This window comes from Phoenix dactylifera, chromosome 14, assembly GCF_009389715.1.
Source record: "Phoenix dactylifera cultivar Barhee BC4 chromosome 14, palm_55x_up_171113_PBpolish2nd_filt_p, whole genome shotgun sequence".
Lineage (NCBI taxonomy): Eukaryota > Viridiplantae > Streptophyta > Magnoliopsida > Arecales > Arecaceae > Phoenix > Phoenix dactylifera.
This window is the reverse complement of record NC_052405.1, coordinates 4,494,497-4,519,128: the sequence shown is the minus strand read 5'-3', so window position 1 is coordinate 4,519,128 and position 24,632 is coordinate 4,494,497. Positions and strand designations below refer to the sequence as shown.

At 37.4% G+C, this 24,632-nt stretch overlaps 1 protein-coding gene across 2 annotated transcripts; it reads left to right on the top strand.

Moving 5' to 3' along the window:
* Positions 1-5,542: 5,542 nt before the first annotated feature.
* On the top strand, positions 5,543-23,436 carry LOC103719812 (MAG2-interacting protein 2). 2 transcript variants are annotated; one of them, XM_008809221.3, is made up of 11 exons: positions 5,543-5,870; positions 5,958-6,006; positions 6,347-6,520; positions 10,593-10,797; positions 10,936-11,156; positions 11,368-12,361; positions 14,755-16,003; positions 16,526-16,885; positions 18,020-19,274; positions 19,715-19,980; positions 20,702-23,436. In XM_008809221.3, exons 1-11 carry the CDS (start codon positions 5,775-5,777, stop codon positions 23,297-23,299), a joined length of 7,467 nt encoding a protein of 2,488 aa, XP_008807443.2. In that variant the 5' UTR covers positions 5,543-5,774; the 3' UTR covers positions 23,300-23,436. The 2 variants fall into 2 exon arrangements, with proteins under 2 accessions (XP_008807443.2, XP_038989310.1); XM_039133382.1 differs by lacking the exons at positions 5,543-5,870; positions 5,958-6,006 and having other exon boundaries at positions 6,386-6,520; positions 10,959-11,156.
* The last annotated feature ends 1,196 nt before the right edge of the window (positions 23,437-24,632 follow it).

Below are 24,632 nucleotides of genomic sequence, written 5' to 3'. Positions count from 1 at the left end.
AAACTAACCCAGCACAAGCTGAATCCTCAAAGCCATACCTTTGAGGTGTTCTGATCTGATGCCTGGGTCTACGAGTGGCAATGCGATCAATTTGATCCTGACCCTGTATGATAACCTCCTCCTGAGTCTGTATCTCTGCATCTGTCTGTTGGTGCTGCTCATTCAGAATAAAAGTATCTTCATTTGCCTGCTGCTGCTGTGATCTGATAGTCTGATCAATATTCATAACAGTTCTATCCATTTGATCCTGATCCTGATCTCTCTGAGAAGAACTAGATTGTAGCTGCCTTAAAGGAGTGGCTATCTCATGAAATGTCACATCCCTACTGACTAGATATCCTTGGGATCCAGGCTCCGTGCACCATAGTCTGTAGCCTTTTATCCCATATGCGTATCCAAGAAATACGCACTTCTTAGCCCTGGGGTCCAACTTTCCATCTCTTATATGTGCATAAGCTGGACACCCAAAGACTCTGAGTACTGAATAGTCTGCAGGTGTTCCTGTCCACATCTCTTTTGGAGTTTTCATGCCCAATGCTGATGCTGGAGATCGATTTATAATGCAGCAGGCTGTGTGCGTGGCCTCTACCCAAAAATCTCTACTTAATCCAGAATTGGATAGCTTAGATCTGACTCTCTCTATTAGTGTGTGGTTCATGCGTTCTGCCACACTATTTTGTTGAGGTGTACCTACTGTGATTCTATGTCTGACAATGCTCTCTGATTTGCAAAAGTCATCAAACTCAGTAGAACAAAATTCTAATCCATTGTCAGTTCGGAAGGTTTTCACCTTCCTATCATTTTGTCTCTCGACCATAGCCTTCCACTTCTTAAACATATCAAACACATCACTCTTATTTCTGATAGTGTATATCCAGACTTTGCCGGAGTAGTCATCAATAAAAGTGAGTAAATACCTAGATCCACCCTTGGATGCAATTAGGGCAGGCCCCCATTGGTCAGAATGAATATAATCTAATATACCAGTTGTCCTATGCATGCCTGTAGAAAAGCTGACCCTGTGTTGTTTTCCGAACACACAATGCTCATAGAATCCAAGCGCACCAACCTTCTGACCACTTAGCAAACCATGTTTGCTCAGCTCCTGTAAACCTTTGTCTAAGATGTGGCCCAATATCTGGTGCCACAGGTATGTCAAATGTTCAATAGAAGATTGTACTGCTGAAGCCTGTCCAACTATTGTACTACCATCCAAATAGTAAAGAGTTCCACACAGTTTTTCTTTCAATGAAGTCAATACTCCTTTATTGATAGTTATTGATCCTTTACCCCATCTACCCTCGAAACCTGCACTATCGAAAGCATATACTGAAAGAAGGTTTCTCTTTAATTGAGGAACATATCTGACATAGTCCAAAGTCACCATAGTGTTTGCATTAGATTTAATTTGAATTGTACCAACACCTTCCACTTAGCAAATGCCATCATCTCTAAGAAGAACAGTGCCCCCCCTCACATGATCTAAAAGAAGAGAACCATTCCATATGGGGTGTCATGTGGAAGATGCTCCAGAGTCCACAATCCAAGTATCACGATGACTAATACTGCAAGCAGCTGTAAATACTATATCATTTTCATTACTATTGTGACCTACTATTGCAACTGCAACTGTTGCCGAATCTGAGACGGTTCCTTTATCCTTTTGTTTCCTCTCTTTCTTAGACTGTAGAAGTCTACATTCTGATTTTCAGTGGCCTGGCTTCTTGCAATAGTGACAAACACCTGATCTTTTGGACCTAGATTTTGATCTGATTTTGGATTTGCTTCTATCTTGTCCACCTTTCTTCTGTTCATCTCTACCTCTAACTATAAGTCCTTGAGCTGGAGTCTGAACCTGATGCTGTAGCTGTACTTTCAATCTAAGCTCATTGGATAACAAAGTAGTTTCTACCTCTTCAAGACTTATTGTCTCTTTTCCATAGAGCATAGTAGTAGTAATATGCTCAAAGGACTTAGGTAGTGAGTAGATCAGGATCAAAGCCTTGTCTTCTTCATCTACTTCAACTCCAATATTTGTTAAATCAAGCAGGAGCTTATTATACCCATTCAAGTGATCTTTGAGTGAAGTCCCTTCTGCCATACGAAATGTGTGCAACTTTCTCCTCAAATACAGTCTATTAGTAAGGAAATTTGTCATATTAGACTCTCTAATTTTTTTCCATACTCCCTTAGCTGTATCAAGATCCACAGCATTGCGTAGAACTTTATCACTCAAGCCCGAAAACAGAGTCCCTAGTGCTCTCTCATTAATCTCTTCTTTGACAGCCTCATTATCTCCTGAGATTGCATCCATACCCTTGAGGGCCTTTGCTACATCCTCTTTAACCCACAAGTATTTCATCCTTACCTTCCATAGTGAGAAGTCTCCTGTGCCATCAAATATAGCCACTTCATGCCTTATAGTAGTGGAATGAGAAACAGAAGCCGAATCGTTAGCCCTAGATGAATTTTGTTGCCCGTCAGTAGCCATAGCTCTGATACCAATTGTTGGGATCACTGGGCACAAGAATGAATCTTTCTGGCTTACCAATTAATAGTTATTCTCATTCAAGCATTTCACCAAATACATCACAGGCATAAACGGATAAGCACAAAGAGACAAGATTTACGTGGTTCGGCAGCAAGTGCCTATGTTAATCGTCCCAATAGGATACAAACAAAGCTACATAAAGGTCCAAAATATGGGTTGCCGAATGAACCAACCCTTCTGCAGCCACAATGGTAGATCAAAAATGTAGTATGCAAAACAACCTTTCTACGGCTCCAATGGTAGATCAAGAAAATATCAAAAGATCTTTCCTTCCCTTCTTTCTTATACTGTGAGCCCTTGTTCTTGCTGTTCACAGTATAAGAAAGAAGGGAAGGTAAGATCTTAGAATAGAAGCCTATTGTTGCCGGGAGACCAAGAGCGCACGAGAGAACGGAAGAGGATGGAGTGTGGCAATCGGGATCCACCTCTCATGAAAAACCCTTGACAAAATAAGGGAACCAGCTGCCTTATATAATGAGATGTCAATCTTGCAAAAAAGTCCCTCTCAAAACTGTGATTTGGAGCAAAGTCCAAAATAATCAACACATGAAAACCATATAGGCAATAAATTAGCTTGGGCCTTGCCATCATACTTTTCAGAACTTTCGTGATATTTGCAATTCAGCCAAAATGATAGCCACTCAATAAATCAGGACCATTTTTTCCCAAGGCAATATATGCTAATTGCTCATAGATGGGTTTTTAAGACAATATTGGTTAGAAGACTTCTAATTGCACAATTAGCTAAAATTTAATTGATTCAACATGCGATTAATATGTGTGGAGATAGACTATTTCTAGAAAGTTATTTTCATTTTTTCTTAAAAAAAAGTAAAAAAACCTACTTTCAATATTTTCAAAAATAAGAAACTTATATTTTACCACCACCGCCAACACCGTCTCTGCCACAACCACTACCACCTTAGCCACCACTACTACCACCTTTGCCGCCGCCAGCATTGCTACCTTTCTAGCCGCCACAATATCGCTACTATCATCGCTAAGTCTATCACATTTTTGGTGCCTCTACCACCACCACCAAACTAGGATAGTAATATAACAAGATGACATATATTTCTATTAGAGAAATTTCAAATGCAATTGGCAATGTTAAAATCTAATCTAAAATTGGTTATGGCTCTTCAACTGATCCTTGTGATTGAATCTCATAATAAAATATGACTTATAAAACTTATAATATTAGTATAATTGGCATGACTAAATCAACTAAACCTATCATAACTATTATAACTTTACATATTTCAATAACTCACAATAATGTATTATCAAGTAGATTGCCAAAGGTCTTTGCATATATGTGCTCTAGGTCAGGCATGCCACCCATACTCAGCTTAAGCTGCTTACTTGATTATTGTTTAGTCTCAGACTAATTTTATCTTTGAGACTATCATTCTTAAAAGAGCTAAACTTGCATTTATTAACAACTTAACTCAGCCTAACTTGGCTCTAACTATTTTTGTAAGTTGAAAGTTGACCTGAATTCTCTTATCTATAGGCAACAATCCTCTAGCATTAATGTGGCTGCCCCAAAGATTATGTTTGTAGAAAATATTTTGCAAGCTAGCAATAATTTACATATCTCAACATTAGCCTGTTTGAAAATAATTTACTCCATTTCATTTTTTAATATTTTGTCTTATTATTATGATTTGTTTAAGTTTTCCAATTACGATAACAACATGATCTAGATTTAAAAAATATATAAAATCAAAACACCTTTTCTATTATCTTCTATCATAACTGTTACAATGACAATTTCCCCAAAAATTTTAGTTAAGTTATTATTTATAACTATTACACATATAATCTTGTGAATTTTGATGCTTCATTGACTCTTTTCTTGTTGAAGAACCAAAAAACTAATGTAACATCTCTTTATCATTAATTAACATCGTGTTAAGTTATGATTTTCTAAGTAACTTATTCATGATTAAACTCAACAAAGCCGTTTTCTTTTATTGGCCATTACTGTTAGTGGCCATCTTGTAGGAAAGGACGACATGAAAAGTGCTAGATTTTATAAAGTTAAATATTATAAATTGCTGGATTAAAGCTTTTGAGAAATATAATAGAATATCTATTTTTTTTCTAAGACCGAAATCTCTATGTGAAAAGATGATCTTTATAGACTCTCCACCGATGGAAGTGAAATACGAAAGTTACAAGTTATTTTTCAATCAACAAAATGAGAAAAAAGAAAAAACCAAACAAAGAACGATCCTTGTTATGTCACTTGGTGGCTTTATTTACTACATCAATTTCTATTGGTATCTCACCTTTTGTTATAACACATATTTAACTTGCATTAGTTTTGGCCCATTATAATTTATTCGCTACCATGGCCATATTTAATTCAACTCAAATTAGCTTTTCTCTATTATTTGAGTTATTTGTATCAATTTTGACTTAACTTTAAACTAAATTGTCCTATGAATTCATAAATTTTTATATCATCAACATGCAAAACCTCAACCAACTATGTCCAGCTCCACGATAAGCGCTCGATACATAAACATCTGATAATTCGACCTTATATTTATTGATGTTTAATGGACAATATCTAATTGATGCAATAATACATTAACGCGTGAACCACAAAAATCATGAAGCCGACAGAGAACCTTCTCACTCATCACAATATATACTAGTTACTCATAACCGGAACTTTTTTGAGACAATATTTGTTACAAGAACTAGATCATACAACTAGTTAAAATTTAATTTGTTAATGAATATGCATAAAGAGATTATTTTTCGAGCAAGAGCTTATGATCAGTGATCTTGTGTTTATTTTTAATAATAGAACAGAATGGAATAGATGTCTCAAAAAAAAAAAAATTTCTGATCCGAATCATTTTTTTAATAAAAAAAAACCAAATTTGCCAAATATGAATGTGTAGGGTATGATTTTGCCACCCGAATCTCCAAGCTCCAAATTCGAGAACCAGCACCGACCGGAACCGCCTCGGCCCGTTTGGGCACAAAATCGGCCGTGTCAACCTCCTCCCCTCTATCGCTCTCCACCCCGACCCCGCCGTCCGCCGCCTCCCCTCATCTCCCCTCGTCACTGCCGGCATCTACCGCCGCCCACCGCCCACCGCCGTCCACCTTTGCTCCACCTCCGCTTCTCCCTCCCCGGCACCGCTTCTCCCTCCCCGACACCGCTTCTCTGCGTCTTCGATCCGAAAGGTGATGGTCCGAGATGGAGCAAGAAAGAGGGGATACGGTGGACGAGGTGCTCTACGAGATCCGTCACCACGCAAGGCGGGCTCTATCCTCAGATCCATCTTTGCAACAGGTCCCCTCTCTCCGACCTTCTGTTCGAATCCAATCTCTTCTTTCTTCGCTTCTTTTAACTGATCCTCCTTTTTCTTTTGGAATTCAGATGGGCAAAGGATTTAAAGCAGGTTTATTGTCCTATCTTTCAGTTCAAGGTACGATCTTTCATATCCATCAATCTGGTTGAAACTAGATTCCTCAAAATTATGATAGATTTGTCTAAAATTTGGAATTTTTGCTCCCCTGCTTAGTTTTTTGTTATTTTCTTGCCTTTACTTTTTAATGTCTGTGAGTTCTAGATTAAATACTGTATCAACTTATATGATTGAGCAACAATGATTTGTGTATTCACTTAGCTAGGTCTATCTTGTTGGGTTGTGTTTTAGTTGGAACAAGCGTTTATGTTTGTTAATCATTAGTTTCTGGACTTCACAACTGTTGTTTCTAATGTTGTGGATGGAGTTTAAATCTAGTGTTTTCATTTGTAATGTGAAGGTGTAAACCGACTTAAAGAGAAGTGGAATGAGTATAGGCGGCCGAGGACATTCAAAAAGAGGATTTCGCTTTTTGTCTCTCCAGATGGCGAGCATGTTGCTGTAGCTGCTGACAATCAAATCTTTATCCTGCAAAAGGATGATGACCACATGGAGCCGTGTGGCATCTTTACCAGTAAGTTTATCCAGATTGATTTCTTGCACAGATATTGCAAGGATGTTGATGTGAATTCCATTGACAAATCTCATGTCCTATGATTTTTCTTTCTTTTTTTTCCCTTTTTATTTGGGAGGGGGTTGCTATTTTAGGGCCTTCTTAGAGTTTTGGAAATTGATGCATCATTGTGATATAAGTTCTGTTCTAGAAGGGAGTCATTGCTGCATTATTTAGATGGTACATGTGTAAAACATTTTGGAACTAAAAAAAGTGTAAAACATTTCTTCAGTCACTTGCAAAATGGACTTAATTCAGAAATTGTTCAAATTTTCAAGTATTTCCTTCTTTTCATTGAAAGATAGAAATCAAATGGTATATGAGAAAACTAAATTAAGAAGGCAAACTCCTTCATTCGGTTATTGTGAATTTGGACAGAAAATAACTCTTTAAGATGTTCTGGTTTAGCAACTTTTACTGGCTATGTTGTACCTCTCTGTCTTTTATAGTTTATACTCCATTGTACATACCTCTTTCGCAACTATCCGAGCTGCAACTACTTCCAGCACTTTGTGCTTCATCATAGAGAAACCTTCTATCTCATTTGTGGACCTGTCCTTTACAATGCATGAAAAGCCAAGAGAAAAAAAAAATCTATCAATGTTTCCTTAGCATCACATCATTGCTTTTCTTGAGAAGACCCCATTAAATGCAGAATCTGATCTATAATACAACTAGAAACAGCCTCCAACATACTTTTTTTTTTTTCTGATTTAGAGGAATCTTGCCAGAACTAGTACCTGTATAAATGCTGATATGTTAGTTTTCAACATAGGCAAAGTGAGGACTATGAATCCATATACATAAATTCTTTAGTGGATGATCTTGGTATATCTCAATAAGTGCTATTCTTTGAATATCCTTGATACATCATTTGATCTCTATTGCGTGCAGCTTAGTAAGGCCCTTCAGCCATATCGAGATTCATTATGTATCTTTGAATTGTCCTTCACCATTGTGAAGACCCACAAAGGATGACTTTTTTGGCCAAGCTTTGGCTGATTTAGAGCCTGACCTTTTTTTTCGGTTCAGGGTAAAATACTTCAAAGGGTGAAGGAAAAATATGTATATAATATTTCCCTTCACAGCTTCAGATTTGAGTTAACATCAGAAACACTAGTGGTTAATAGAACCAACTTCCTGTTGGATGCCCAAAAGTATCTGCTTAGTGACCAGTTTCAAGGAAATTTTCCCTTAGATATGAAAGTTCCTCATTCTCCAATCTCTTTTACAATCCTTTTTTCCTATATATTTCAGCACCTTGTTAAATGTAATGATCTGGTGCTAGCTTATGAGTTCATGAATGTGATATTGAAAGTGTAGAAGGAAATCTATTGGTCCAAAGTGCCCATAGAAATCTAAAAGGAGCAGTCATGGAATAGGTAACTGGATGTTGTTGTTGCACCCAAAAATGATGCATTGCAATACATATATTTTATGTCGACATATAATGTTTTTTTTTTTTTGAAAATTACAAAGTACATGGTGATACAAGGCATGAGCTCTTATCAAATCCAAGTAAAAGTCGACCTTGACTTTCTACACCCAAAAAAGAGCATACCTGCAGAAAAAAAATCACAACAAATTTGGGAATAAGACAAAGCGAAATGCATCAAAATGGATTTCCAACATAGTTAGAATTACCTGAATTGGAGTGTGCTTGATGAAGGAAAGGCCATTCTATAGAGCTGATTTCGTGCAAAAGATACTCCCCAAAGTAAAACATCTTAGAAACATTGATTTTTGGGTTCAAACATTGTATATTTGGCATCTTCCTGGCTGGTAAGTTTGCATTGCGAATGAATCCTAAGCATTCCTAAGTTGTTTAAACAAGGTGAACTTATTTTACCACCAACATGGCCTTTTTTCAAATATTCTGGATACAGGAAAAGAAAGAAAGTAGTATGATCTCCTCTTATATGTACCTTAATTTGACATAAACTAGTAGTCAAGAAAAGAATTTCTCCTTTTTTGCTACTATACTACGAAACCATTTAAATGCACAATAGGGAGAGACAAGAATATCCCAGCCAGTCTGCTAAGTATTGCCCATGAAGGGAAGCAGTGCTGGTGAAGGAATCCGTAGAGAACAATAATGTAGGAAGAATCAAGGAGGAGGGAAGTAATGGAGGCAACATGGAGGAAGAAAGGAAGAGAGCTGAAATGAGATGGGTGAATATTCCTCTAAGGGGCCACCGGGTGAGAGGGACTTCTTCACTTAAAACATGGGAAAGAAACAAATAAAAAATATTGAAATTTTTCTTATCCATTGAATCACTGGTTCTCCATGATAATCTGAATCTGTAAAACTACATTTAAATAACTTTTTTTAGGAATACAGTCCTTTACAGTTAGGATTCCTATGGAGCATTCATTTCCCATCAAATACCATGGAAACCAGATGTATCCAAACAGACTCTAATTTTACATGTTACTCTAGGCAGATTGAATTTAATGTACCTCTCTAGCTCCTGCATTCTTGAAAGAAGGAATCAACCTGAGAAACATATGTGGTCGATCTTCTATTGTGGAGATCTATATACAAGTTGCCTTAAACTCATATAAATCGAGGTTAGAGAATTTACAATATGAATTTATATGGAACTAATGGGGCACACCTGAAGCTTCACCTTCTTTAAGTATCTCATGCCCACTATTCCTTTTCACTACGGAATCGATTCTCAGATGCTTAATAGGTCTTTAGATTATTTGGAACTGGTCTATGGCATTTTTTTTTTTTAATTTACACTACTATTTATGTGCTTTCTTGGTTTATATATCTTTGCCTTGAGCTACTTGGCTTTTTTTTATCAGTGTATTTTTGTGATTGTCAAATCAAGGAGACCCATTCCTTTGGAGCAAGGCTCTCCAAGCCGGTACCAAGGCTCGTATCAGCTAGCATTTGGTTTGGTATGGTACCGTTGTGCACTGCATCGAGCCGCAATGTACCAGACATGAAAGATCGAGAGAAGAGAAGAAGAGAGGGAGAAACTCTAAGGAGAGAGAAGGGAGAGAGGCATTGACATCGGCGTTGATCGAGGGCGATGGTGTTGATCAAGGGCCTGAGAATTGTTTTAGATCGAGGGAGGGGGTGTTGACATTGACATTAGCATCAATCAAAGGAGAGACCTTCTGAATCGTTGATTTAGGAAGAGGGTGTTGGCTCGATCGACGTAGATTGTTGGAAGAGAGATTGCCAGGGGAGAGGGAGATTAGGGAGAGAGAGAATCGAGAAAGAGAGGGAGATCTAAAGAGAAGCTTCAAGAGAGAGACAGCTAGTTATATATATTAGAGAGAGAGAGATACAGAGAGAGCTAGTCTTGGCTAGTGGATTTTCACTCAGATCTGATTAGATTTATATTAGACAATGGAGGTCCTACAATTGATAATCCTAGCAGTTGGATTCGATCTACTACCTCTAAATTGTTTACACACCAAAATTATGTGATTTGGAGACCTCTAGCATATGCATGAAGTAATCAAAAATTGGACAGTCTAAAAAATATTAAATTATATTTGTTTTTTGATCACTTGATGCAGGCCGGAAATTTTCAATTTCATGATTTTTGGTGTGCAAGCAGTTTAGAGATAGTAGATCACACCCAATAGCTCGGATCATCGATGTGGGATCCTTATTGTCCTATGTAAAACTGATCGGATCTGAGTGGAGATCTACTCGAGTGTGGCCAAGTCTATATATATGATACATACAAATTGGATCAAATTACATGGTCAAACCATGCTGGTTATCAATTGGCCCGGTTCAGCATGGTTTGACGATCCTTGCTCTGGAGCACATACACTTTAGTACATAAACTTGTTTTCTTTAGAGACAAATTTTTGAATTATTTTATACTCCATAAGTATGATTTAGTTATTTGAAATATGTTTAATGTTTTCGAGTTCACCGCTTTATTATGGTGAAAAATTGTAAATATAATGCACAAATCATACTATGTGAAAAACCATATATAACTTGCAAATTAGCTTCTTTTTGAAGGTTTCTGTGTCTTATTTTCCGTTTTGGAATCAGGTAACGACAGACTCACTGTTTTTACAAATGGCGCTTGGTTGGAACCTCATGGTATTCTTGGTGTCATTGATGACATGAGTACCCTTTACTTCATCAAAGTGAATGGAGAGGAAATGACAAGGAGAACTAGGAACCAATTGAAGTTGTCTGCACCTATCACTGACCTTGCAGTGCAGGATGAGCTCAACTCAAAAAAATCTTTCTTGTAAGTCATATATAATCACCGATGAGACGTTGGGTAGAAATTTAGTTGAGCATCAGGAAACCATGCCACATGTTGCTCTCCTAGCAAAATTTTATTCATTTCATAGTGTATGATGAAGAAATTTAAGTCCTTTTACAGGTGTGGTTTCTGCATTATTACAGCAGATGGTTTGATTCACCATGTTGAGGTCACTCAAGAGCCTAGTGCATGCACTTATCCAATTTCTTCTTCAAGCAGTTGCATAATGCAGAGGGGTCAGTTCCCTCATAACGTGTCATGCCTGGACTTTCATCCATTCCTTTCTTTGGCAGTTCTAGTTGCTGATTCTAGTGTCTCAGAAAACTCTAAAGACTGTCCTGGTATGATCATGACATCTTAATTTTAGATATGTATTTAGTTACTTTCATCAAACTCGTCATCTGAATATCTCAAATTTGTATGGGAATCAATTATTAAACTAGCATTGAGCATTTTGGTTGAGAAGTAATGCCAATGCATCTGTATGCATTTTCATGTGTTTTATATGCATACACACTCTTATGTTAATTTCTAACTTCATATTTTCACCAGGGACCTATAGTCTATATGTGTTGCGTATCACCAAAAACTCAGAGCTAGAGATAATGTTCTGTAGTCCTCAACTTGAAGGATTATTTTCTTGTCCTAAAAGTCATACAAGCCTCTTAACATCTCCAAAAGTTGCAATCTCACCACAGGGCAAGTATGTGACTACTCTTGATTTGAATGGATGCTTAAATGTTTTCAAGCTAGACAGTGAAGTGTATTCTCTTTCCCTTCTTCCTATTGCTGAAAGGGAGCACCAACACATTTCAGATTATTTGGCATCTGGGAAGAAGAAATACTTTAATGATATCATTGATGTCAGTTGGTGGGCTGATCATATACTTACTTTTGCAAAGAAAAGTGGCAGTCTCATCATGTATGATATTATCAGAGGTATGGAAGTTATGGAGAATGATCAAATTTCTGTGTCAATCATAGAAAGAGTCGAGCATCGCCAAGGGTTTGTTTTCATTTTGGAGGGTACAACATCTGGAGATTCTATGTCTGGGCATATAGGAAAAAGTTCCCAGCATATTGAGCATGACACCTATGAAAACAACGACCAGCCAGATACTGATGGATTTTGCTGGAGTTTGATGTCATTATCTGAGAGATCTGTCTTAGAAATGTACAATATTCTGATCAGCAATCAAGAATATCAGGCTGCCTTGGACTTCGCCTCTCGTCATGATCTGGACACAGATGAAGTCTTCAAAGCACAATGGATGCATTCTGATCAAGGCATTCATGAAATAAACATGTTCTTATCTAAAATTAAAGATCAGACATTTACACTATCAGAATGTGTAGACAGAGTAGGACCTACTGAGGATGCTGTGAAGGCTTTACTTTCTTATGGGATTCATGTTACTGACCAGTATGTATTTTCGGATTCCGATGACAGCCAGTGCAGCTTGATATGGGATATGAGGATGTTTCGGCTTCAGCTATTGCAATATAGAGACAGGTTGGAAACATTTGTGGGGATAAACATGGGAAGGTGCGTATTTGTTTTTCCTATGACCGCCATAAGATGCGTAACAATGACAGATGAATGCTAAGATACGTTTTTGGTTCATGGAAAACATATAAAAAATATTGATAAACGATAGGGTCGCTAGCTACTTATGAAAAAAAATGAAATCTTTGATTTAATTTGTTTAGTTTTATTTACATAATAAATTTTTGTTAAGATATTCAAAGAATCTAAAACTTCCAAGAAGATAATATGATCTAGGATCAATTAATTTTTCTGGGAATATATTATGAATGTATTTCACTTCTCTATCTTCAGGAAAATGTTTATTTATTTAAAGAGAGAATGAGTTAAAAAGTTAATGCCTTAAATAAACCAAATGCATGTGCTGCAGATGAAGGTGTGAGGCACCTGTCTAGGCTTCAATCTAGGTGCTTGGGCAGCTGCCCTGCCTGGAAGCCTGGAAAGACTAGGTGCCTAGGCAGTTGGGTTGTCCAAGCATCTAGGTGGGATCTCTAGGAGCTACCTTTTACAACCTTAATGAGTTATACACTCGTATAATCTATTTGTGTCATAACATTGGTGCTCTGTTGTTGACTAAAATTATATTCTCGATAAGCTCTTTAAAATTTAAATTCCTATGCTCTTTAGCTATTGTCATCTTCATATACTATCTTCTGTTGGACAACTACTTTTTTCTTCGAGGGCATTTGATTAATTTTTATCCTTCTAGCTTTTAACTTTGAATGTGATCATTTAGGCTAATCAACTCTTATGAAATTTACAAGTGCAAATCATCTCATTAACTGTCTACGAGTATGCGGCAACGCGACACCAACCAACTGTAGCTTGAAAAAATCAGCTGAAGTTCTGATGCTAAGGGGTGATGGAGCAAAGTTGATGTGCCGGTTAGGGATTGGGGTCCAAATAAGGTTCGCCGTCTTGGTACTGGATCCTGTATCGGTGCTATACTAGCACAGTATCGATACGGTACGATACGAAAATTTTTGGCGTACCGAGTGTTAGTACGCCACTTGTACCGGATACCGGTTCGGTACACCACCCATACTGGATACCGATATCGAACTGGTACGATAGGATACTCAGTACGCCATCCGTACTGAATACCGGTATCGAACCGGTACAATATGGTACGCCCCGTACCGTCCGGTTTGGACCGGTACGGCATATCTTGGGTCCAAAAATATTAAACTAAGATGGTATATGAAAAGTAAAAGATATAATTAAGACTTAAAAATAATAGAAATTATGTAAAAGTTTTAAACATCTGCTGCCTTATATTAAGACAATCTAGTATTTTATTTAATAACATGATAAAATAAAAGGACTATATCTATTTTTGAAATGCATCAATCCATATAAATTTAAAACAAATTTTATGAGTATCTGCATTGAACTGTCTATCAATGGTAACGAACAAATATTTCATGTTATTTGGTAAAACCCACATCTTATTGGTTTTGTTTGAAAGCACATGTTCAAATCAAGGTGGACTATTTTCATCTATCTGCAAGCTGAAGCATGCAGGTGCCTCTTTTGATGTTCCGTTTCAGCTTAGTAGGCCAGAAAACAAGAATTTTCATATTTTATTTTTATTTAGGAGCTAAATAGGTTTTTTTGATGAAAAGACTGTTAATATTTGTTCAGATGCTTTTAAGTACTCAATTCATATGCATAGCAAGGTTGGATTTCCAATAATTATTCGCAAATATCCTACCACTTATATGCGGTCTCTTGAAGACTGCATTTTCTGTTGTATTATTCTATTAAATTTAAAACCCTAAAAATGTTTCGGTGCCTTTGCCTAGTTTCTGGCTTTCATCTTGTCATATTCCTCAAGATACTGACCCCACAAAACTTGCCTCTTGTTGATGGTAGGAGAATTATGTTGGTGAGTGACGGTTAATCTTTCACTATGCCCTTCAGTCCTTCATAAACTTTTGCTCGTGGAAAAAAAAATTGGGTCCAAAAGACAAATGAGTTCTTCATACTATATTTAATGGCCAATGTAAATTTTAGTTGTACTCTCTGATATGGCATTCAAGATTCGCTGTCCAGGTACTGGACCTTGTACTGGTATCATCCTATTACAATATCGGTACATAGTATGGTACGAGATGGCTAGACGTACCGAGTGTTGGTACGGTATGAGATTGTGTACCGGATTCGATACCAATATGGTATGGTATGTTTGATATGGTATAGTATAGTACATTCAATGCAATATGGTATATCTGGTATGGTATGGTACCCGATCGGTACGGCAAATCTTGATGGCACTAATATCTCGCTTAGTTCCTTCATGTGAAATCAAGCTCTCAGAAGTCCATTAGCATGTATGAATTAGGCTTGCTGCATTTTATTCTCTTAATCAACTGCTGTTTTTTTCGTTCCAGGTTTTCATCACAGGAATATTGCAAGTTCCGTTCTGTGCCTCTCACTGAAGTTGCTCTAGCTCTTGCTGAAAGTGGCAAAATTGGGGCCCTTAACCTGCTCTTCAAGCGTCATCCTTATTCAATCTTTCCTAGAAATTTGGACATCCTGTCATCTATCCCAGAGACGGTACCTGTTCAATCTTATGGTCAGCTCCTACCAGGGAGGTCTCCTCCTAGCATCATTGTTCTACGAGATGGTGATTGGGTTGAATGTGAAAAGATGGTATCCTTTATAAATAAATTACCAAATGGTTCTGAGAAAAGTGATCAATTTTTGACTGAAATCATATTGAAGCATTCCAAAGGCCTTGTTTGGCCATCAGTTGCTGAACTTTCTGACTGGTACAAGAATAGAGCAAGGGAAATTGATAACTTAAGTGGGCAGCTGGACAATTGCCTTTCTTTGGTGGAGTTTGCATGTCGCAAGGGTATTGTGGAGCTGCAGCAGTATCTTGAAGACATCTCATACTTACATCATCTCATCTATTCTGATGGATCAGATCAAGATTTTATTATGAGTCTTGTCACCTGGGAACAATTGCCAGACTATGAGAAATTTAAAATGATGCTCAAGGGAGTTAAAGAGGACATGGTAATGCAAATACTGCAGGAAAGAGCTATTCCATTTATGCAAAACCGAGATTTTGCTGAATGCTTAGGTTCTCAAATTCAGGTAAAAGAAGACCAATACTTTGCACATTGTGCATATGAAGAATCATTCCTGGTCAGATGGTTGAAGGAGATCGCTGCAGAGAATCGGTTAGATATATGTTTGGCAGTAATTGAAAATGGATGTGGGGACTCACCAGTTGATGGCCTTTTTAGAGATGAAAGAGAAACAATAGAAACTGCACTGCAATGCATATATTTGTGCACTCTTACGGATCAGTGGAATATGATGACATCAATTTTGTCAAAGCTTCCGCGGAATAAATTAAGAGAGAATTCATCTGAAGCTGGCACAGATTTTACTCCAAGGCATGGTATGGGGAGTTTTGGAACTCCCAAGTTTTCTAACACGACCAATCAACTTGGAAAATCACAACTGCTGTCAAAATCAGCAAGCTTGCACAAAGGAGTATCTGTTTCAGAAAATTCTGGAGGATGCGCTAACCAATTAGATTCTGATCTAATCAATGATAACTTGGAAAAGAGAATAAAAGTTGCAGAAGGCCATGTAGAAGTGGGGAGGCTGTTGGCATATTATCAGGTTTTAATCTTTCTAGTTTCATCTTAGACAATATTTTCAGTACCTTTTATTGGAATGTTTATCTGCACTTGAGAGTATTTCTTTGCTTTCCATGTTGTCACTCCATTGTCCACACGAAGCATAATTTTTCCTTTTGGCTATTTCTTGTAAACTTAATCTGGTTGAATTTCTGTTTTGAGATCACCAACGAACAAATAAAATCCAACATATTACAAACTAACAATTTATACAAAACATAGAAAAAAATATAAAGTTATATTCTATTCTAATTCAAATTACAAGCTAACAAATAAAGACAAATTCCATCTCCATAAAGTTAAATATTTTATCAAAAAGTCAGTAGAGACCCGATATAAATGGGTTTCCCGAAATTGGAACCAAAGCTGACCTCACCCTATCTAAAACCAGAACCAAAGCAGCTCAACAAATTGGTTCAGTTCGGTTTTTGGTTGACCCAAATACATGTGCCTCTAGTTATTTAGATTCTAGATTGAGGTTCTCATGCCATTTGTTTATCTGCAGGTCCCAAAACCAATGAGTTTCTTTTTGAGTGCTCAATCAGATGAAAAGAATGTGAAACAACTTCTTCGACTTATTCTGTCAAAGTTTGGCCGTCGGCAGCCCATTAGAGCAGATAATGATTGGGCTAACATGTGGCGAGATATGCAATGTTTTCAGGAGAAGGCATTTCCTTTCCTTGATTTAGAGTATATGCTAACTGAATTTATTAGAGGGCTTTTAAAAGCTGGTAAATTCTCCCTTGCAAGGAACTATCTTAGAGGGACAGGTTCAATTGCTTTGACTACGGAAAAGGCTGAAAATCTTGTTATTCAAGCAGCAAGGGAATATTTCTTCTCAGCTTCAAGTCTGTCCTGTAATGAAGTAAGTAGTGGTCAGAAAAGTTGTATTCTATGCATATGCTTGTTATCCAATAGTTTTCTGTGCACTTGATAACTATACACTATTGCAATCTATTCTTGGAAGCTGATATTGACCAAAAAACCTTAAGAAAATATCAACGTATTCTAAATAATATTGTGAATACAGTCCATGTTAATAAGTCATCTTTGGTCTTTCTTGTTTACTTGAGCCTAGAACCAAGAGATCTGCAGAATTCCCCTTTTTAATAAGAACTTGCATTTTTTTATTTTTTATTTTTTAGGGTGTTGGCGGGTTTGAGTTATATAAACATATATTTCAGTTGATATTGTGAACATTAGTATGGACCATGGATTAGTCATTCACTTTGCAATCATATGTTACCCACTAAGTTTGGCTACATCTTATTAAAGTTATCTTGTTAATTGAGCTACAGGATCTATGTTTGGTTCATTCCCTCTCTACTAGGTGCCCCAAATGGTGATTATATGTTAAGTTGATGTTTTGAATCTATACTATCAAAATCCGTAGGGTGAAATGGATGGCAGGTTTCTCCTTTGACAGTCACTGTAGGAGTAGCCCAGTGGTGGGTTCACCTCTCACTTGTGGGAAGAGTTTCATGTTCAAATTATGGTATGGTGCATATAGCTCAAACCTGGGCGAGTTCAGAACATATGGGTGTCATTTGGCTGGTAAGGCAACGGATGCAGGATCTGTATGATGGTTTAATTCATTTGGTTGGCACAATTCTACAAGATTTCATTGTCATTTGGAAGTATTTCATCATGATTTGATGTGGTTAAAATGCAGTCTAGTATCAGTTAGTATGGCCAATTATGTATTATATGTCCAACGTGATTTACAGGCTCTTGTAGCAGATTCACTGCACCCTGAAATCTTCCTTTTAATGCATCTCAAGGATCACTGAGTTGATTTATTACTTCCCAATAATCTCTCTCCATTTGGGTGCGCTAAATATCAAATAATAGAACGGCGGTTACCAAAACAGTAAATGATCAAATGGCTTATTTTCCAGCAATTTACTATCAATTGCTATAGCAATAATTTTAGGAAAAGAAATAAACTTTTTGTGTCTTCAGCACTCCATATAGAATGAATCTTGCTGTAATTTTGCAGATCTGGAAGGCTAAGGAATGTTTAAGTCTCTTTGCAAATAGCAGAAGTGTTAAAGCAGAGGCTGATATTATTGATGCTCTCACCATCAGACTTCCAAATCTTGGAGTGACTCTTCTTCCTGTGCAGTTTAGACAGATACGAAATCCTATGGAAATCATTAACATGGTGATTTCAAGTCAAACTGGAGCGTATCTCAATGTAGAGGAACTTATTGAAATTGCTAAATTGCTTGGATTGAGCTCTCAGGATGATATAGCAGCTGTAGAGGAATCTGTTGCAAGAGAAGCAGCAATTGCTGGTGATCTGCAACTGGCTTTTGATCTTTGTCTGGTTTTGGCAAAAAAAGGGCATGGACCGATTTGGGACCTCTGTGCTGCAATTGCAAGGGGTCCGCATCTTGACAACATGGATACAAATTCTCGAAAGCAACTTTTGGGTTTTGCTTTGAGCCACTGCGATGAGGAATCAATTGGGGAGTTACTGAATGCTTGGAAGGAGGTTGATATGCGTCTTCAACTTGAGCAGCTTATCACTTCGACAGGGACAAATCCTCCAAACTTCTCTATTCAAGGCCCTTCAATTGTATCACTTCCTGTCCATAGTGTTCAAGATATATTTGACATAAGAGACAGCTCAGAATCTGTGCAACTTGATCCTTGTAACAAAAGAGGGAATGATGATGTTAACTTTAATAGTATAAAGCAAATACTTTCCAACGTTGGCAAGGACTTACCAAGTGAAGGTGGGATTAAATGGGATTCTCTTTTGAGGGAAAATAAGCGAGTCTTATCATTTGCTGCATTAGAGCTTCCTTGGCTTCTGGAGTTATGTGGTAAAGAAGAATATTGTAAAAAAACAATTCCTGGCACAAAAACTTCTTTTAGAAAGCATAACATTTCCATACAAATGCAAGTTTTGGTCAGTATCCTCTATTGGTTGGCCAGCAATGGTATTGTGCCAAGTGATGATCTGATTGCATCTCTTGCAAAGTCCATCATGGAACCTCCTGTCACTGAAGCAGATGATGTTCTTGGGTGCTCATTTTTGTTAAATCTCGTGGATGCTTTCCATGGAGTGGAAATAATAGAGGAACAACTGAAAAGAAGAGAAGCATATCAAGAAATTTACAGCATCATGAATATGGGGATGGCATATAGTTCACTGAACAACTCTCAGAAAGAATGCTCAAGTCCTAATCAGAGAAGGAAGATGTTGCTGAACAAATTCCATGAAAAGCATGCATCATTTAGTTCAGGTAGTTTACTTACAATTACTAGAGATCCTTGCTATCGAGACCTGTGCTGAAAAGAATTGCATAAACTTAATGTAAACAATTTATTTAAAACATTGAGTGCATTGTGATTGGGCAGGGAGATATCTGAGCTGCCATCGGCAAACAATCAAAAGAGGCAGTGAATGGCGACACTGATAAAAAAGTTTTTTATAATTTAACACAACAATTTTTGCATGGAACCCATAAATGTCTGTAATTTTTAGCAAAATGCTTGCTAAACAGAGAAATTTGACCTTTCAATTCAATATAGAGACTCTCATGCATATCCAATAATGGAAGACAAAACAGAGCACACCATTAACAAAACCTGATGTTTCTTCTTTGTCTTGAAAGTGTCTGTGCTTTAAAATTCATAATTCATTAATTTAAGTTTTTTCTCTCCCTTTGTTATGTCTAATCAGATGAAATAGACCAGATTGATAAAGTGCAATCCACATTCTGGAGAGAGTGGAAAACAAAGTTAGAAGAGCAGAAACAGCTTGCTGATCAAGCAAGGGCACTGGAGCAAATCATTCCTGAAATAGAAACTGCCCGCTTTTTATCAGGGGACGCCGATTACATCAAGAATGTTGTTTTTTCCTTCATTGATTCAGTAAAGATGGAGAAGAAACATATTCTTAAAGAAGCAGTTAAGTTGGCTGATACCTATGGCTTGAATCGTACCGAGGTCTCTCTCTCTCTCTGTCTCTCTGCCCCCCCCCCCCCTCTCTCTCTCTCACTCACACATGCATGCAGGCATAACATGCGCTTATGCTCATGCGTGCGTGCATGCATACACACTTGCCTTGCCACTTCCCCCTTCCTCGATCTCTCTACTAGATCTTGACATGTGCAATGCATGTGATTGGTTGTGAGTGACTTCTAATTTTTAATTTTTTGAGATATATATTTTCTTTTTTTCTAATGCAGTTTTCTTCTTTAATTGGAAGCGGGAGTCTGAGTTTTTCGAAAGAAATAAGAGACTGTGAAAAAAAAAAGTAAAGTAGAAGTAGACCATTGTGATCTCAACCACATAGTCTAGATATTTTTTGAGATTTTTTTTTCCTGAGATCTATCTTTCTTTCCTTTCTATATGGCTGTTCTTTTTGGGAAACCTTAGCAGAATCCTGAAGTTAAGGTACTTTACCTTTTTTATTATTTCTTGGGATACCCAGACTGTCTGTTTTTTGTTTATTTGAACTAGATGGAAAGCTTCTGCTTCTCAACTCCTGTTTCTTAATAACCACTCAATGATGCGATATTTCACATGATGGTGTGCTGAATGAGTGACGGTTGTTCTGGATATATAGTAGTAGATGTGCATATGCCCACCAACCTGCCTGATGTATACAATGTTCTGTTATTTGACCTATCAGATGAGCATGCTCCTTATTGTTGCTCTTTTGTAGGTGCTACTACGATTCTTTGGCTGTGCTCTAGTATCTGAACATTGGGGAAATGATGATATTCTTGCTGAAGTTTCAGAATTTAGAGAGGACATAGCCAAATGTGCTACAGGAGTCATTGATATGATCTTCTTCATTGTCTACCCAGAAATTGATGGGCATAACAAGCAACGGCTTTCCTACATCTATAATATACTCTCAGCCTGCTTCTTGCGTTTGAGGAGAACTGAAGATCCGGCATTGGTGACATACTTGGAACAAGGACATATGCACATCCTCGAGCCATTTCAATTTTATAAAGTTCTTGAACAAGAATGCCAGAGAATATCTTTCATCAATGGACTGAACTTCAAAAATATTGCTGGACTGGATGATTTAAATTTTGAGCATTTCAATGAAGAAGTCTGCAATAACATCCATGAATCTACTGTGGAATCTCTAGCAGATACAGTGCGGTCCCTTGTTAGTCTATATGATGATTCACAAGCCAAGGGTCTCATATCATGGGAGGGTGTTTACAAGCATCATGTTCTAGGCCAATTGGCATTTTTAGAAGGCCGAAACGAAGCAAGGTCAAATAGCATAAATGCTGATGAGTTGCAAGCCCTTATAGAAGTGAATGAGCTGAATTATGACAGCTGCAAGAAATATGTCAGAGCTCTGTCAAAAGCAAATATATCATACATTATCGGGACATACTGCACACTATGTTTTCCTTGTAATTTTTCTAGGAGCCTGCCAGATGAACCTGCATGGAAGGATTGTCTGATTGTGCTTTTAACTTTTTGGATCAGAATGGTTGAAGATATTCCAGATAAATTGACTGCTGAAGACTTTCCAGAAAAGCCTCTCCGTTGTGATCCGAAGAATCTGTTGAGATGTCTGAAAGTTTTTAAAATATTGGTGATGGAAAATGAGGTATCTGCCGATCAAGGATGGAGTACTGTCTCCAACTATGTTAAATTTGGCCTTGTGGGTGGTTTGACTTCAGACATCTTACCTTTTTGCAAAGCCATGGTTTTTTCGGGGTGTGCTTTTAGATCAATTGCTGAAGCATATTCTAAAGCAGAACCACATCCAGCAGTCTCAAGTTTGGACAGCAAAGGTCAGGATCTTCTCGATCTCTACATCAATTTGATGGATACAGTTTTATCAGATTTAAGGAGTTCCAATGAGCGCCAAAACTTGCATCATCTGCTGTCCTCTCTGAGCAAGTTGGCAGGTAACCACAACGAAGATCTTATGATGATCAGATCTAAAGTGTGGGGAAAACTAAGTGCATTTTCAGATAACATGCAGCTGGAAAGTAACAGACGGGTGTATGCTTTGCAGTTGATGCAATCAATCACAGGAAGAAATCTCAAAAGCCTTCCAGCTGAACTTGTTTCAGAGGTCGAGCCATGGGAAGAATGGGATGAGTCTGGCTGCATGAAGACTGATGTGGCTGCAGAGGGAGTTGATGTGTCTAACAGTATTACAAGTACCTTAGTTGCCCTTAAATCATCGCAGCTGGCTGCAGCAATTTCCCCAGATATTAAGATCACTCCAGAGGATCTAATGACCATTGATGCAGCAGTGTCTTGTTTCTTAGGCTTATCGAAGAGTGTCGATTCTGCAGAAAATCTACATGTTTTGCAAGCTGTTTTAGAGGAATGGGAAGAGCTATTTTCTGCGAGAGTAGAGAAGGAAATGAGCACTGAATCACCTAAGGAATCCACCAACTGGAGCAGTGATGATTGGGATGAGGGCTGGGAAAATCTTCCAGAAGAGTTGGTCAATATGGATGGAAAACAAAATGGTTGTATCATCGTTCGTCCCCTTCACACTTGTTGGATGGTGATCATTAGAAGGTTCATTGAACTTTCCAAACCCAGTGTCGTGTTGGAATTGCTGGCACAATCATCATCGGTGACTGATAGTACATTGCTAAATGAAGATGAGGCCCGAAGCATGTTTCAGCTTGTGGTTGGTGTTGACTGCTTCATGGCTCTGAAAATGCTTCTGCTGCTCCCTTATGAGGACCTTCGTTCTCAATGCTTACGATCTGTGGAGACTAAACTTAGAGAAGGAAGCATTTCCAGTGCATCAAATGCAAATGATTATGAGCTTCTAGCACTTCTATTATCATCCGGAGCCCTACATCAGATTGCCGCCGATCCATCCTATTCCAAAGTGCTATCTCACATCTGCTTTTCGATGGGCCATCTTGCTCGGATTTGCCAGGAAGATATGCTTAAATTTAGCAAGGGTGATGGAAGCAGGCCACACCAGAATAGCTCATTGCTATTTGCAAGGGTTCTGTTGCCATGTTTCATATCCGACCTCGTCGCCGCTGGACAACCTGTGCTGGCTGGATTTATCATTTCCCAGTGGATGCACACCCATGCATCCCTCGGCCTTATTGATGTCGTCGAGGCGAGTCTAAGAAGGTATTTGGAAGGACAGTTCCTCCAAGCACAGGCACGAGGTGGTGGTGAGGTTGGTTTCGAAGAGTTGGATTCATGCGGGTCCTTCGTGTATGCAGTTTCCAGTCTAAGAGTTAAGTTGGTAAACCTGCTGCAGTCTGCTTTGTTGGCTCTTCCAGATAACAATGCAAAATAAGATCAAATTTTTGCTATTGTACATGCGAATGTATTTGATGTAATATCAATAGTTCTATGATGATAGATTAGGAATATATGCACAATATCCAAGTCCATAGAAATATTCAATGATTTGAAAAGGATTTTTTCCCACACTACCATGATGGCTGCGGATTCCAAAAGTTTTCTAGCACTTGAATCTATATCTACCATGCGCGAAGCACGATCTCTATGTATGACACCATGAGTCGGCAACCAGGTCAGGTCCAAACTAAGTTCATAAACTCCTACAATAAGGCCTTGACGAGTGCTGCTCGCGACTCTAAGAAGGTAGAGTTTTTGGAAGTAGAGCTTTCTAAAATAGAGCTTTTAAAAAGTTGTTTGTTGTTTGGTAATTATATTTACAAGTGCTTTTAACATGTGTTTGGTAAATAAACTGATAAAATATTTTTGGTATGGCAAAATGACCATAAAGGACATTATATTAGTATTATACAACATAGCATAATAAAATATAATATTTATTAATATATAAATATATGATGTAAAATAATATTACTATAATGTAAAATAATATTATTATAATATAGTAATATAATATTGTATGCTATAGCATAATAATTTAATATAATATTAAATTATTTAACATAACATATCAATGTATTATGATTTAATGTAATATAATATTATATTTATAGTATAATACAATAAAAAGATATAAAATATTATAATTATTAGTGTAAATTATTTTTTCATAATATAACAAATTTTCTAGCTATGTGTTAAAATTGGTTAAATAATTTTTAAAGAGACATTTTGTGTAATTGTTATATTTTATTATGGGTATTTTGGTAAAAAAACAACTTTCCGATCGGGCCTAAAAGTGTTTTTGGGGAAAGCTTCAAAATGGAGCTTCTCTCAAAAAGCTGTTTTTAGCTTTCTACGAAAAGTAAAACAACTTTCCGAGAAAGCTAAAATATCTTTTCGAAATTTTTACCAAACACCCATATTTCATCTAAAAGTATTTTTGGAGGGCTAGAAAGTGAACGGAGCCTAAATCATACTGTATGTAAATTTTAGACCAACCATTGTGGTACTATATAGTTGAAAGCACAGTGGTTCCAACACGGGGCAAATTATCATGCAAAATAAGTGCATTTGCATGCACTTGGATTGCCAAAGCCAAAATGTTGGAGGTATGGCTTTTCGAAAGTTTAATCGAACATTAAATGATGAACTTATGAGTTGGGATCCTATGTGGTGCGTTTATTGAGGAAGGTATATATTTGGATGGGCGACACATCGCCAAGATGGAAGACAGCCGTCCATCTCCGAGATGGGCGTGCTAAATA

What these genes read in the sequence shown, in the direction of transcription:
- LOC103719812 (XM_008809221.3), top strand. Translation starts at nt 5,775, where the DNA reads ATGGAGCAAGAAAGAGGGGATACGGTGGACGAGGTGCTCTACGAGATC. An exon ending in GCCGTGTGGCATCTTTACCA is followed by an intron (nt 6,521 to 10,592) that starts GTAAGTTTATCC and finishes TTTTGGAATCAG; the next exon opens with GTAACGACAGACTCACTGTT. An exon ending in AAACTCTAAAGACTGTCCTG is followed by an intron (nt 11,157 to 11,367) that starts GTATGATCATGA and finishes TATTTTCACCAG; the next exon opens with GGACCTATAGTCTATATGTG.